The 15520-nt window shown below is 33.5% G+C and overlaps 3 protein-coding genes across 3 annotated transcripts; 2 read left to right on the top strand and 1 right to left on the bottom strand.

Annotated features, from left to right (window-relative positions):
- The first annotated feature begins 3495 nt into the window (after positions 1–3495).
- On the top strand, positions 3496–6098 carry LOC106404645 (phosphatidylcholine:diacylglycerol cholinephosphotransferase 1). Its single transcript, XM_013845347.3, has 3 exons — positions 3496–4387; positions 4974–5111; positions 5680–6098. Exons 1-3 carry the CDS (start codon positions 4004–4006, stop codon positions 6007–6009), a joined length of 852 nt encoding a protein of 283 aa, XP_013700801.2. The 5' UTR covers positions 3496–4003; the 3' UTR covers positions 6010–6098.
- A 437-nt stretch (positions 6099–6535) lies between these two features.
- Positions 6536–8415, bottom strand: LOC106402347 (protein POST-ILLUMINATION CHLOROPHYLL FLUORESCENCE INCREASE, chloroplastic). Its single transcript, XM_013843060.3, has 8 exons — positions 8224–8415; positions 8026–8134; positions 7850–7934; positions 7691–7769; positions 7350–7463; positions 7127–7239; positions 6884–6994; positions 6536–6795 (listed from the first exon to the last, which is right to left on the bottom strand). Exons 1-8 carry the CDS (start codon positions 8291–8293, stop codon positions 6673–6675), a joined length of 804 nt encoding a protein of 267 aa, XP_013698514.2. The 5' UTR covers positions 8294–8415; the 3' UTR covers positions 6536–6672.
- Positions 8416–8795: 380 nt separating this feature from the next.
- On the top strand, positions 8796–10967 carry LOC125597254 (palmitoyl-monogalactosyldiacylglycerol delta-7 desaturase, chloroplastic-like). The gene is made up of 5 exons (XM_048772015.1): positions 8796–9476; positions 9551–9691; positions 9763–9903; positions 10397–10503; positions 10596–10967. The coding sequence occupies exons 1-5, from the start codon at positions 8949–8951 to the stop codon at positions 10801–10803; spliced, it is 1125 nt and encodes a 374-aa protein (XP_048627972.1). The 5' UTR covers positions 8796–8948; the 3' UTR covers positions 10804–10967.
- The last annotated feature ends 4553 nt before the right edge of the window (positions 10968–15520 follow it).

Below are 15520 nucleotides of genomic sequence, written 5' to 3'. Positions count from 1 at the left end.
CAACAATGGCCCAAATCCAAGCATAGACCATTTTAGACAAACACGTCTGATTGAGTGATTAGACAGGCACGTAGTCTAGTTAGTGTGAAAAACATACAAAATCACCATCGCCTTGAGTTTCGTTAATACGTAGACAATTACATGATTTACATTTTGTATACCTTTTGAGAATTTAAATAATTATCTTAAATCTGTATGAATCTATAAAATTTAAAATTCTTCTATACAACTAAATTTCAGAGTTAATAACCGATTATGTTTATATGTATACCTACTATAAATGTCTTCTATGTTTTCGTTTACTACATTGTGAAAGTTCAAAACCACGCACGCGATATGATTTTGGGTGGTACGGTGGGTTCGGAAAGATTCTAAACGTTTTAAAGTTTGAAATCTACCCATTTAGATTCATTTATATATACTAGAGATTTTTTCCGCGCTTCGCGCGGATTGTCTTATAAATTTATTTTATTTATAATATTATTTATCGGTTTTTTTTTACATTAACTTCTTGTTTTTCCAATATTAGTTTTTCTTAATTTAAATTTATATGTTTATAATTTTTCTTGTTGTAGATGAAGAATTATATATTTTATTGATGATTTTTTTGTATGTGACATAAACTTTTTGAAATTTTAAAATAATGTTATATATAGTACGATTAACACATTAAAGAAAAGAAACATATTCAGGTACATTTTACACAGGTTTTATATGCGTAATTTTAAACATTATATATGTATATATTATAAGTTTGAAACATGTAAATGCTTTCTAAAGTTAAATACTTGTTCTGAGTTTACATAACTTATCGAAAGTTTTATCTCTTTTTAAAATCAAATCACAGAAAAAAAACATCAAAAAGTCAGTATAGATGGGTTTTTTGGGCTTTTAAATTAACACTGAAAAATTACATGAATCAGATAACAACAGTTTTATAAACAACTGGATAAAATTTGACAGAGCCAAAGATTTTCACACAATATGTTCTTTCTTCTTCAAATTGCGAAGAGCCTATAGGCACAAGAAAAAAAATCATAATTTTTGTTTTCACTTATATAACATTTTTTCTCCTTTACACACGGAGTTTATTACACTGTTATAAGCAATGGAGAACTCTATTCATATAAGATTCACATCTATGCATTTTGACAAAGAAGAATTTTAGCCATCTTTAGTTTCAGAATGGACCAACTTCAGTCATATACACTATATTTTCTCTATGATTCAAATCTTATGATTTTTATATATGTGCAGATTTTCATATGAAAAAGCACGCACGCCATCTATCATTCAACCTATTACTTTTTCCAAAGTAAATACTATAATCCTCGTTTGGTTAGCTCCACAAATTAATCTGTTTGGATCAGTTTACTAAAAAATATATATACTAATGTTAGAAAAGAATATAAACACTATCAACAACAAATATTGGCACAAGTTTGGATTTGCTGCTGAAGTTTGGATTTCTCCTCCGGCTGATCTACACTCTGTTGCAGCCTGGATCAATCAACCTCGCGTCAACGCAGATACGCATGCTACTCCAGTCATCAAGCTCTATTTTCAGTCAGCCATCTACCTGCTGTGGAAAGAGCGTAATGCTCGTGTGTTCACTGCTGTCTCCTCACCTTCATCAGTCATCCTTGCCTCTCTTGACCGTATGATGCGTGACCGTCTCCTCTCTTACCTGGAAAGTTCTTCTTTCTCCTCTTCTCTACTTCTTTTTATCTTTCTTGTATAAGACTTCCTTAAGGCTTTTTTTACTTTGAGTTGTTGTTGATTGTTTTTGTTTCCTTGCTGTAATAAGTTGTTTAAAAACAATAGTGTAACCTTTCAAAAATTGATAATCTTAGCATCTTACCAAAAAAATAACAAATATTGACTTATTTATGTGAATATGTATTTTATTTTAAATCTTTATAGTGGACGAAGAAAACACCATAATTTGTACAACAAATTTTCTTAGATTCACGTCATCATACTCACCATTTTACCATTTTAATTACATAATTTTAGATGAGCTTCTTCACCTTCCCCGATTATTTTTGCTTTATTTATAACTACAATATAAAGTTATAAACTATATATATTATAGATTAATAATTTATTTATCCTTGAAGTCTAACGATTAAAAATAGAACATAATTCAATATAGATATATGATTCTATTAGTAAATTAGTAGTTACAAATTTGAAATTTTTAGAAATATCAAAAGTTGTATGTTAGTTAATTATCTTATAAATGACATTTATTTCTAATTTTTTTGGATGAGAATATTTTGGCTGAGGTGGATAGTCTCAAAAACTTTGAATTTAGTCCCTTTTATATAGTAGGATGTGTAATTAGATAATGTGAGTATCTAACTTTTATATAAAATTCTTAAGACTTATCTATTGTCGATGAGCCAGCCTCTAGATGATTAATCAGAGGCTTTCGCGGTTTGGAGAACTTAAAAAAAACTTAAATCTTTTTTTTCAATACTTATCTTAAAAAAGCGTCAAAGATGATTGCGCCCAAAAAAAAAAAAATACTCAGTTGAATAAACTAATGTCTGATGTAGGGGTGGGCGTTCGGGTACCCGTTCGGGTTCGGGTCGGGTATTTCGGATTTTCGGGTATTTCGGTATAGAGGTGTAGAACCCGTTCGGGTATTTCTGTACTTCGGATCGGGTTCGGGTATTTTAAGTTCGGTTTCGGTTATTTCGGATCGGGTTCGGATATTTAGATTTTGAAGAAAAAAAAATGAAAATTTTCATTTCTCAAATTTCTTGTATTTAAATATATAACTTTTCACTTAACTATTTTTTATTTTTAATAGATTGCATGGTTAATATATTTGGACATAACATTTTCAAACTAAAAAGACATTAATTTGGTTATTGTTTTTAAATTTTGGATGTAACTTTTTGTTAATTGCTGAAATAAGAAGTTTGACATGCATTTTAAGCGAATAGCAAATCATCTTCTACGTAATTGTATGTATATCATATGAATTTAAAGTATGTGTAGTATCAATATAAATATTTTATATAAAATGAAAGATGTAAACTATAAATATAAGATTAATTATCATATGTTCGGTTATTTTCGGATATCCATTCGGGTTCGGATATTACCCGTTCGGGTTCGGATATCCAATCTCTTCTAATTCAATACCCGTTCGGATATTTTGCTACTTCGGTTCGGATTTCGGTTCGGGTTTTTCGGATCGGGTTCGGGTGCCACTTCGGATTTCGGATAAAATGCCCACCCCTAGTCTGATGCGTACAACGAAGCATCAAATCTCTTGATATTCTCCATAATCTTGAATTAGAGTATATACACATTGTTAACACTTAATATGCATACACGCACCACTAACATGTTTTTGTCTGAAAACTAGAATTATTTTAGTAACGAGAGAATCTCATAGTCTTTTATATCTATATTCTCTTCATTTCATTTTTAAGTGTCATTTTAAATTTGTGTATGCAGTTTTTTTTGTATATTTTCCAAATAAAATATCATTAACTATATACATTTAATCATATGTTTGACCAATCCAAAATAAAATAAAAAATATAAATAATTATATAGCATAGAAAATCGATAAATTTTGCATTAAAATTCCATAACAATAATTATTTTGTATCAAAAGTTTTACTTTACAACAACATTGATTATAAAAATTAGGGAACATTTCTTTTGGTCGTCTAAAATATCAAACTTGACATATAAAAATTAGGGAACATTTCATTTGGTCGTCTAAAATATCAAACTTAAAATATAAAAAGAACTTAACAACATGTTGGTACAAAATTAAAGTAAAGCCCAACAAAGAGAGAAAACAAAGAAAAAAAATAATAAGGCAAAGACTTTGCGTAAACGTAGCTCTCGAAACTCAATACTCATCGTTTTCGTATGAATTTTTGTAGACCAAACAATCTTCCTTCCACAGTTCACAAAATAAAAACAATACCTCCTTCGAAATCTCTGCCTCTTATAGAACTCATCTCTGACGCTTATGTCAACTGAAACTAGCGTCCCTCTCCGTCGCAGATCTACCTCTCTTAACGGACATCACTCTAACGACGTCGCCTTTGACGGAACCGTCCCATTAATGGAGAACAACATTGTTAAGAAAACAGACGACGGCTACGCCAATGGAGGAGGAAAGGCGTCGTTTATGACATGGACGGCGCGTGACGCTATCTACGTGGCGAGAGTCCATTGGATACCGTGTGTGTTCGCGGTTGGAGTTCTCTTCTTCATGGGCGTCGAGTATACGCTTCAAATGATTCCCGCGAGGTCTGAGCCGTTCGATATTGGGTTTGTGGTCACGCGCTCTCTGAACCGCGTCTTGGCAAATTCACCGGCTCTTAACACCGTTTTAGCCGCACTAAACACGGTATGCAGAGAGAGAGATTAACTTAGTGGTTAAAACAACTATTAAATGATTTATCATCAATTCCTGATGCCTCACCTAACTTTTTGTTTTTTTTTTCCTTTATCATTTAAATCGTAAATAATAAATTATTGAATTAGTCAAATAAATTAAATTGTGGTAGTGATGGGAACAAATCTGAGATCTTTTTCTTTATTTTGCGAGGTAATTAATTAATTCTCCAGCTGGAATATTGCTGTCAACTGTAAACATCAACATGCAATGAAATTTCCTAAGAGTGGAATAATGGTGTTAGTAGATAAACTAGTGGACACAAATGTATTTAATGTAATCGCTTTGTTTAGTAGTTAAGTCTAATCTTCTTTTTTAACAACTGCCATTTTGTTTGTTTGTTTCTTTTTTATAACGAAATAGTTACACTATAGTAGTATAATAGAATGCTTTATAACTTTAAAGTTAAAACCCATTAAAAAGTAACACATGGGTGATATGGAGACGTGATCACATGCAATGCAAAGTGATTGGATAGATTTGACTTTTGTACTTTTTAACTATTTAAAACTTTTGTTTGGATGGTGGTGGGAGACAGGTGTTCGTAGGGATGCAAACTACGTATATTGTATGGACATGGTTGATGGAAGGAAGACCACGGGCCACCATCTCGGCTTGCTTCATGTTTACTTGTCGCGGTATTCTTGGTTACTCTACTCAGCTCCCTCTCCCTCAGGTGCCAATCTTTACATCGCACTCTCTCTGAAAAGTATATATTATAATAACCAAATGACATTGTAACAAAATAGATGAATTATGTAAAGTCGCCAAATATTGTTGGGCGTGTGATTTTCTCCCTTGGCCACTACCGTATAGGAAGTACAGGTTGTAACTTTATATGAATATATACCCAAATGTTTTGATAACCTGGACTCTAATTAAAGATTAATATCTCACAAAATAATTAGTTTATGAATTTATGTTCATTTTGAATAGGGTTAAGTTATTTAGTATATGATGTCAAATATTGTATTGAAAACGATGGTATTTATTTTGAAATAAAAGGAGTAATTTGATTATTTGCAATGAGAGGGTAATTGTAGTGGTTTGTATTCACTTCTTTAACTTGCGGGGGTTAGTTTTTTTTTGTTTTTTAGTATCATCATAATTAGGCATTACTATGTCTCGTAACATGCTGTATTAAAAAGTGTCATCATAATTAGGCATTACTATGTCTCGTTGCTGTTAACTTGCTGTATTAAAAAGTGTCAAAAGCATCACTAATTTTTTGAATCTTTTTACAGGAGTTTCTAGGATCGGGAGTCGATTTTCCTGTGGGAAACGTCTCATTCTTCCTCTTCTACTCAGGTCATGTCGCCGGTTCGATGATAGCATCCTTGGATATGAGGAGAATGCAAAGGTTGAGACTAGCGATGCTTTTTGACATCCTGAATGTATTACAATCGATTAGGCTTCTCGGGACGAGAGGACACTACACCATCGATCTTGCGGTCGGAGTTGGTGCTGGGATTCTCTTTGACTCGTTGGCCGGGAAGTACGAAGAGATGATGATCAAAAGACACACTTTAGGCAATGGTTTTAGTTTGATTTCTAAAGACTCGCTAGTCAATTAATTTTGTTTTCTTTTTAAATGTTTAGTTGAACTTGAACATATTAAATTTAATTGATGTCCAATGAATTAAATTTATTTTCTTTCCGATGATTCTGACTGAAAAGGATTAGATAGCAGTTGAACCTAACTAAACCTGTACGTTGTTGTGAAGGTATAGGAGTTTCTTATTGTCTTTCTACAACTATTTCATTCAAGTCAATGTTACATGCGAGTCTGCAAAACTCATTGGCTCTACCACTTAGTAAACTTTGAATGTACTTCTTCACTATTTTTAGTGAGCATGTGTCTTGTTTTTCATTGGTAGGTGAAGTGGATTTCGTATAAGTTAACGGGACAGGTACACCGATCCATGATCATTATTCATTAATAGTTTGGTCCAGGGAAAGCAATAGATCATACTTTATTTACTGTCTTTTTGTTGTTCAGAAGTTTCCCCAATGTATGTTAGTTCAACTAATGAATAGATCAACATGTTAATATTTCTTATAGTCGGTGGCTAAAAAAAAGAGTCAGATATCTCTTTTAAGTATGAAGAAGCTCTTTTATAATTAAATAAAAATCAACGAGTGACATTTCAGTTACTACATGTATACAAAGATACTATATATTAAATACTGAAACCAACATATCTGTGTGTATATATTTACATGAACAAAGATGAGTTCTATTCATCGGAATCAGATAACTCGAGGGGGCAAGAGCCATCATCAACATTAGCCAACGGGTTGAAATGTTCTGAGTTTGTATCCATGCACCCAGGAACAAGGTCCAGATTGCATCTATCTCCCTGAAATATGTTAAGAACCTTAAATATGTTAAAAAGTGTATATAACAAATGAATTGTAGTATATATATATAGTTGGTTAGATACATACTCCTTCGACCGTCAAGTTGGCAATCATAGTGCACCGTGTTGCAACTATGTTCGAGTCAGGAAATATTGCTCTCTCGCAGGCTCCATCTTGGCTCAACTCTTTCGCTAGACCCTTGTTGCACCAATCGATCAAGATAATGAATTTGGATTATTACTTTTTTGGGAAAGTACACATTAATGAATAGTAATTTAGATTACTAAGTCATATTGAAGATTTAGATCGAAATAACTTCTTTATCTATACCTCATTGAAGAATTCAATAGGTTTGTTTTGCAATCGCTTGGGGACTTGGAACTGAAGTCTGTATGGACCATCCCAATCGACTCCATTGGTGAACGAGAATATCAAATTCACAGCTGAAAATGAATCATAAGAAAAACGGAAAATGTCAAAAAAAAAATTATGCTACTTAGAACTATTTTATCACATAAGAAAGTGCTCTGGTTTTGATTATGTAAAAACGGACCATGCTTAGGAATGCAAATCTGCATAGTGTAAATGGGAGAATCGGCTTTGCCTCGATCTTTCTTAAGCATTGCTCTTGGTTCTCCACCACACATAATTGGTTGGTTAAATCCTCCTGCATGGACCATTAATAACCAATTAAATACTTAAACCCATCTTTTATTAGTCCTTGACTGGTCTATGTAGCCACCGTCTAATTTAGTTTTAAATTACTTGCAAAGCCATACATTGATGTAATTATTTACTACTGGACTAAACCCATAAATGAGTCTTAACTAACAGCGTCAACTCATTGGTAAAAACTTCAAATACGAGTTATTAGATGTTGTATGAGAAACTCACCGTTGAAAGCAACCCCATAGTCCTCGTTAGGAGTGAGTTTGGTTGCAGCTGGATTGTAGAAAAGTTTCAACTTCTCACCCTAATTTAAGAAAGTTTTATAAGAATAGTTAAAGAGTCTAAACTTCGATGTTAGGACGAGAAAATGGCTAGATAAATTACCGCGGTTGGAGGAAGACCGTTCATGGTTTTCCAGAACACAGGAGCTGTCCCCATCTCGAACATAGCCCATGAAGGAAGCTTATATCTACACAAATCATTTAACCATGACCTTTGTTATTTTATACTATCATAGTTACATCGACCAAAGTAACAAGAAGAGGTTTAAATGCACATACTCTTTGATCTCTTCAGGGGGTGCAAGAGTGGTGGCAGCAGCTTTTACTTGCAGCTCAAGTTTCCTCCTTGGAAATCTCCTCTGTATTGGACTAATCGTTGAACTGTACACTATATTGTATTTTAAAAAGCATCAGATTTTACATGCTATAGATCATTGAGTACACAAATTAACAACAAAGAAGTAGAATAAGACTTACAAAAATTGCGTTTAGAGGATAAAGGCGGCGAAGGAGATACAAAAACGGCGGTGTTAGCAGCTGCAGCCATGGGAACCGATCTGATGATAAAACTCTTTTGAAATGGATGAATGAAGAGTAATTAATATATAGTTTCAAGATAACGGTTTATTTACCACCACAGATACAAAATATCTTCTACAGATTTTTTTTTCCTTAGCATATGAAAACAAAAGACTTTGATGTCTCATAAACAGAAATATCTTGTTTGAATTTTGACAAAAAAAAAAAATCTTGTTTGAATTGTCGGAACCCATTCACATTCTTGGAATTTTCTTAATTAGATAAGGAGAAATGGGCCACAATGAAAGCAAAGCCCATTTTAGGCTAATCAATCTAAGCCCAGGTTAAGAGAATCGAAATTTAAACTAACGGGGCGATATGTCAAGTTGCCAAGAACATCAAGGACTAATTCAGCAAAACCAAAAAGAGAAGATCCGTGGTTTAGTTCAGTGCCCCAAATTGGCAATCCAAATCCCTAGACCACCTTATCTTCTCTCTTAAGCCACAAAGACGAGATCTTTGGACACGTCTCTGTCACTACAACAACACAACAGCTTGTGAACATACAAAAAAGACCGACCCTGATTCTATACATTACATACATACATAGTACACTATATTATATATGTAGAGGGTTTAACTACTCTCTCATCTTGTCCTTCTCTCGGCTCTCACGTCAACCAATGGCGTCTCTTCTCACCTCTCCCTTAACAAAGCCCAAACCTTTCTTCCTCTCTTCCCCTCCGCGACCTCTAACCGCGCCACCGCCGTTGAATCTCGCCGGAATCTCACTCACCCACAACCAAAAGCTCGCTCCTTTCAAGCTCCCGAGCCTAGTCTCCTCCGCATTTAAGAAGAGAGATGTCGCCGCATCTGCTGCAGCTGCCTCGGGGACGGGAGATGATTACCGAAGGATAATGCTTTCGGATGTGATGGTGAAGAAGAAGACGGACAAAGCGGTTTGGTGGGAGAGAGAGTGGACTTCTATGGATTTTGGCGCTGTGGCTGTGGTTGTCTCGATGCATTTGCTTAGCCTCTTGGCTCCGTTTCAGTTTAACTGGAGAGCTGTTTCGGTTGCTTTTGTGCTTTATATCGTGACGGGTCTTTTGGGGATTACTCTGTCGTTTCATAGGAATCTTACTCATAGAAGCTTCAAGCTTCCTAAGTGGCTTGAGTACTTGTTTGCTTATTGTGGAGCTCAGGCTCTTCAGGTGAGTTTAGTTTGTCCTCTGTATTGTGAATGGCGTGTTGAGTTGTGTAATTGATGATGTGTTGTTTTCTTCAGGGGCATCCGATTGATTGGGTGAGTACGCATAGGTACCATCATCAGTTCTGTGATTCGGACAAAGATCCTCATAGCCCACTTGAAGGGTTTTGGTTTAGTCACATGAATTGGATGTTTGATACCAATACTATCACGCAAAGGGTAAGTATATTTTTTTGTTCTCATGTTTGTTTATCTGTGATTCAGCAATCTGATGTTTTTTTTCTTTCAAGGTTGGAGAGCCTAATAATGTTGGGGACTTGGAGAAGCAGCCGTTCTATCAGTTCCTTAAAAACACCTACATTTGGCATCCGGTGGCTCTAGCGGCTGCTCTATACGCAATGGGTGGCTTCCCCTTCATCGTTTGGGGAATGGTATGTTATCTTGCATTTTGAATTCATCTCCGTTAATTTCAAGAACGAGATATAGATTAGGACTATGATGTGTGTTTTAGCTTGGTGAATACAGAACAAATCCACCACTTTTTGTGTGTGGCTGTTAGTCAATTTGGTGGGCCAATCTCCTCCATTTGATCAACATCTTAGACAAGTTGCTTTTTTTGTCTTGTCATTTAGTGCAACTTAGGTTATTGACCTTAGGCCACGCAAGTTGTATTAATTTAATAAAGCAGAGAACCACAAGTAAACATATCTGATCTATCTCTCTGGCTCATACTCTTCTCGTGAGTGGGACTGAATTTGATTTTTGCTTGTATTTAGATACAAAACACCATTTGTGCATGCTAAAAGTGTAAACTACATTTGCAATTTCGTAAACGGCACATGAAAAAACTTAGTTTACCTTTAACCTTTATGTCTCATCCCTTCCAAGTCTAATCTTTTTTTGTTTTTGGTTTATTATTTGCAGGGTGTAAGAATAGTATGGGTATATCATATAACTTGGCTAGTGAACTCAGCTTGTCACGTTTGGGGAAACCAAGCTTGGAACACTGGAGACTTGTCTAAAAACAACTGGTAAAAAAGTCATCATACATCAAATCCTTAGCAACCTGATCCATTGCGATATACATATCTTTATATCTAATTTTATTATGATTTTTTTTCAGGTGGGTAGCAGCTCTAGCTTTTGGAGAAGGATGGCACAACAATCACCATGCTTTCGAGTTCTCTGCTCGACATGGCCTTGAATGGTGGCAATTTGATATGACTTGGTACGTCGTTAGGTTCCTCCAAGCTATTGGCTTAGCAACCGAGGTTAAGCTCCCATCAGAAGCTCAGAAACAACGAATGGCACTTACCAGTGATTCATCGTAAAACTATGTCATCATGACCGGAAATCAAAACACTGTTGTACGTTTCGAGCTATGAAAATTAACGAGGTTTTGTCTTTTTGGTGTTTTTACATATAATGGTATATATATCTATAATTGTATGTGACAAAACGGATTATGAATCTCAAGTATCTATTATTACATTCAGTACACAAGAAACAAAATAAAATGATGACAAAATATTCACATTCAAAATAATTTAAGAGATTTTAAAACAAATATAAAAACTAAAACCTGAAACTTCAAATATTTAGATATACTTCTAAACTTAATGCTTATAATTAAAAAAAGTTAGATTTATTAAAAGTTTAGACTACATCACTAATTTATCAAGTATCCAGTTAATATATTTTTAATTAACAGAACCTGAAAATTCCCAAAATAATTTGAGACTGACACCGCATCTAAGCAACAGTCTATGTTGAATCGACTAACTACGAGTGGAGGTAACTAGTCACAAGTATCATTCTCATCATTGAATTCACGCTATGTTCATAGTTAAGGTCTTGCATGAACTTCAATATCTCCATTACGTGTAGTTCTCTAACCCATTGAAATGGCTAGATGGTTAATTGTTTACCATGGTCACTGGCTTCTATTATGTTAAGTGTAAATCAGACCTAATTCGAGAGTTTAGAATGCATAGGTACCTTAATGTACGAAAGAAAATATTTACTAAAAAGTTAAAACTGATACGTAAAGAATCTAGACCCACGCAGGCAGGTACTCATAGTCTCATACCGCAACTGGACTTCCAAAAGTACCAGCGCTCTCTCCTCCATTATATGCTGAGTACAGAGTACCTCTTACCATCGTGTCGATCTTATAGTTGGTTCGTACTGTTTGTTGGAACTATTTTTTGAACATTATGAATAATGTATTCATATGTCAAAAAAAGAAGTTTTATTTGAATGAGAAATGGAGGTCTAATGTGTGTGATTTGAAAAACTTGTATAAAGAAGCAAATACACACATTGGATATTTGAACTTGGATTTGGGTTTTTTGATTTGTTAGTTGGACTTCATGTTCATTGACTTATTCTTATAAACCAAATATATGTTGATCTTTTATATTGATAAAATATAAAAAAGAAATCCATTTTAAAGTATATTATTTTGTTTGAATTGGTCAAAACAATAATAATTTTATTCTTTAATTTCTTGGTCAAAATGTGGAATAAATTCACATAATAATGACAAGAATTAAAAACTCCATTAGTGCACTATGGAGGTTTCATTTTTGTGTTGAAAAATGAAACTTGTGCTTCTCATTATATTTCTATATAAAGGCTTGTGAGCCATTTAGAAAACACACACATTCATACAATCAAGAAACATTTCTCCCACTCAGAATAGTTATGCTAGTATTTTTTTTTATTTTGAGTCTGAGAGTACATCACAGAAATAGGTTCGATAGATTCTGTTTTTCGGTGATGGTAAACAGAAACAATGCTGCAGTTGTATCTTGGGAATCTGAGCGCCATAAAACCGTCACACTACGGGGCGTTTAAAGATTTAAGGAAAGAGATTAACTATCTCGACTCTGCAATTCTTCTTTATTTTTATATTTTGGTATTGAAATTTTAGTTTATGTTCTTATTATTCTTTACAAATATCAGTTGTCCTATGGTAGTAAAATAAGGTTCCTACACTCTTAAATCTTTAAATATTGTTTATGCTTTTGCACTAACAATACTGATATTTGTTAAAAGTTATTGTTTTTTTTTAAGAACAGGTTAATCGACGGCCTCGAAACAAAATCTGGATTTGTGTTTTCTTCAACCAGCTTTTGAGATTGTGTAAAGCTTGTGTTCTTGAGCTAACATTATTTTTTGCAGGATCGGTTGAATTATTTAAAATAATTCTCCTGCACTTACGTGTTTCGGTTGTGATTTGCATGATTTATTGGTTATTAGTTTTATTCCTGTTCAGTCAATAGCAGTGATCGATCTTGTTTTCAGCACTAATGATAGTAACACTGGTTTAAGTTTTATGAAACTAGTCAACAGGTGCTGATCGTGGGTTCTAGCAATCGAACGGGAAGATAAATTGCAGGTTGTGGTGTTTGATTATTGATTATATTAAATTGCAAAATTTGATGATTTAAAAAAAAAATTATGTCAGTTTTTTATCATTTTCAATATGTTTTTTGAAAAGAAAAAGAGAAAAAAAAAACTGATGTAGATTTTATATCCAACCGTTACAAATTGCAAAGGAAAAAGGTTTATTGCTTTTGGTCAAAGATATGTTTTAACTATTGATATTTAATTAGTAAAACAATATGTGGAATAAAACGTTTTTCTGGATTACTTATTGTGGAGTTGTTGTTTAAACTTTATTAGTCATATGTTTGGTATTGAGTAGTATATTAATCTGGGTTTGGTTTCTAGTGAACAAACCCATATGACAATATAGCTAAACCAAAGTGATTAATAAAATCTCGATTTTTAAGAGATCGAATGATATATATATGGAAATGGATTTAGTGAGTCGACGCCCCAAATTAAGTTTGGGAGAGGTCTGCCACATATAAATCATTTGCCATAGGAAATAAAATGTTTGTTGATATTGGTCATAAACATTTATATTTCATCAATGCTTAAATGCAAGTTACAAGAAGATTGACCATGTAAAAACAATGATAATTTTCAGACCAATATGATTGAAACTGACATGTGTATTGTAGTTTATAAAGTCAATATGGTTGAAAATAATCATATATAATGGTGGTTTTGATGACACAAATAATATCTTGTGTATATTTGCTAAAAAAGCAAAATATGTGTTTGGAAAAGATCCAAAACATACAAGTTAGATTTATAAATCAACTTGAGAGAACTATGAAAATAGTTGTATGTAAAATGTGAATTTCTAAGAATGAAACACATTTTTTCAAGAAAATTGTAATAATTTTTGAAATTGCTTTTAATTCATTTAAATCTAAAGGAGTTGTAGATTAATTTTCTAAACTCTTAAGAGATGTTAAATGTAATTATGCATGTTTTGAGCTATCTCAAGAAATGTGGGGGAAGCTTTGCTTACCATATAAAGTCGTTGGCAAGAGGTCATATGAACTTAGTGATAGTTATCACAATATAATTTTTTTATTAAAAAAAAAAAACAAGCTAGTGTCATACACTGAGTTTTGTGTATAATGGTTAATTGTATCTTGAATAAAAGATGACAAAAATCATTAGACAATTGATCTCCACTAATCTCAAGAGATTATGTTCACTATGGTGACAACCTAGGATCCTTTAATTAAAGGTGTGTCATGAGATCAAATTGTTATATCATCAAAAGGAATGGGTCGCCTGTGAATTAAGATGAGGTTTCGCGGTAACTCTACCTAACTGACTGGAGATCCCAAGAAATAGGTTCAAGGAGACAACTAAGTGAAACTAAGTCTGTCCAAAGCACTGTAAGACTTCGGTCTATACCCAGTTCCTATGATGATTAAACAGTGCTACATGTAAAGAATACAGGATAAGCATTAGCTTTTAATGATTTGTGTCCATAGCTTTGAGATATGAATGGAGTAGTACATGATACTCCTCTAAACAAAGTTAATGGCAAATCACCTTGTGAGTGTGAAATGGGGCCGTTTCTAGGAGAATGAAGGAAAGGCTATATTCTCCAAGTTCACTCATGATTAACCAAGACTGTTCACGGCCAAAATGAACACAATAGAGAACCTAGTTCTGTGAGAGAATGAAGCTGTGTTATGGCTATTGTCTAGGTTTACACCAAAGCCCGGGAGGTTCAAGACATCATGGCCACCTCCTGGCCGAGTAAATCCGATAGCTATTAACAATGACTGGTTCAAGGCTGAAAAATTGCTACCAACTCATCATGCAGTGGATTTTTCGTTTGTACTCTCAAAAGTCCTTAGTTAGGTCTTGTCGAGTCTTTTCTAGGAAGTTGAGTCTTGTCTAGAAAGTCTGTCGAGTCGTCTAGTGTCTAGAGTCATTTCTATTCATGTGGGGGATTGTTGGAACTATTTTTTGAACATTATGAATAATGTATTCATATGTCAAAAAAAGAAGTTTTATTTGAATGAGAAATGGAGGTCTAATGTGTGTGATTTGAAAAACTTGTATAAAGAAGCAAATACACACATTGGATATTTGAACTTGGATTTGGGTTTTTTGATTTGTTAGTTGGACTTCATGTTCATTGACTTATTCTTATAAACCAAATATATGTTGATCTTTTATATTGATAAAATATAAAAAAGAAATCCATTTTAAAGTATATTATTTTGTTTGAATTGGTCAAAACAATAATAATTTTATTCTTTAATTTCTTGGTCAAAATGTGGAATAAATTCACATAATAATGACAAGAATTAAAAACTCCATTAGTGCACTATGGAGGTTTCATTTTTGTGTTGAAAAATGAAACTTGTGCTTCTCATTATATTTCTATATAAAGGCTTGTGAGCCATTTAGAAAACACACACATTCATACAATCAAGAAACATTTCTCCCACTCAGAATAGTTATGCTAGTATTTTTTTTTATTTTGAGTCTGAGAGTACATCACAGAAATAGGTTCGATAGATTCTGTTTTTCGGTGATGGTAAACATAAACAATGCTGCAGTTGTATCTTGGGAATCTGAGCGCCATAAAACCGTCACACTACGGGGCGTTTAAAGATTTAAGGAAAGAGATTAACTATCTCGACTCTGCAATTCTTC

The sequence above is a fragment of the Brassica napus genome, unplaced genomic scaffold (genome assembly GCF_020379485.1).
Source record: "Brassica napus cultivar Da-Ae unplaced genomic scaffold, Da-Ae ScsIHWf_140;HRSCAF=252, whole genome shotgun sequence".
Taxonomy (NCBI): Eukaryota; Viridiplantae; Streptophyta; class Magnoliopsida; order Brassicales; family Brassicaceae; genus Brassica; species Brassica napus.
Note: the sequence above shows the minus strand (reverse complement) of the source record. Positions and strands in the feature narration are given on the sequence as shown.

Bases quoted from the DNA above. Each gene is read 5' to 3' on its own strand.
- LOC106402347 (XM_013843060.3), bottom strand. From the start codon at position 8,293: ATGGCTGCAGCTGCTAACACCGCCGTTTTTGTATCTCCTTCGCCGCCT. The intron at 7,935-8,025 runs GTATGTGCATTT...TGATTTGTGTAG, and splicing joins CCCCCTGAAGAGATCAAAGA to ATATAAGCTTCCTTCATGGG. The intron at 7,240-7,349 runs GTCCGTTTTTAC...ATTCATTTTCAG, and splicing joins GATTTGCATTCCTAAGCATG to CTGTGAATTTGATATTCTCG.
- LOC106404645 (XM_013845347.3), top strand. From the start codon at position 4,004: ATGTCAACTGAAACTAGCGTCCCTCTCCGTCGCAGATCTACCTCTCTT. The intron at 4,388-4,973 runs GTATGCAGAGAG...GGTGGGAGACAG, and splicing joins TTTTAGCCGCACTAAACACG to GTGTTCGTAGGGATGCAAAC. The intron at 5,112-5,679 runs GTGCCAATCTTT...ATCTTTTTACAG, and splicing joins CTCAGCTCCCTCTCCCTCAG to GAGTTTCTAGGATCGGGAGT.
- LOC125597254 (XM_048772015.1), top strand. From the start codon at position 8,949: ATGGCGTCTCTTCTCACCTCTCCCTTAACAAAGCCCAAACCTTTCTTC. The intron at 9,477-9,550 runs GTGAGTTTAGTT...TGTTTTCTTCAG, and splicing joins GTGGAGCTCAGGCTCTTCAG to GGGCATCCGATTGATTGGGT. The intron at 9,692-9,762 runs GTAAGTATATTT...TTTTCTTTCAAG, and splicing joins CCAATACTATCACGCAAAGG to GTTGGAGAGCCTAATAATGT.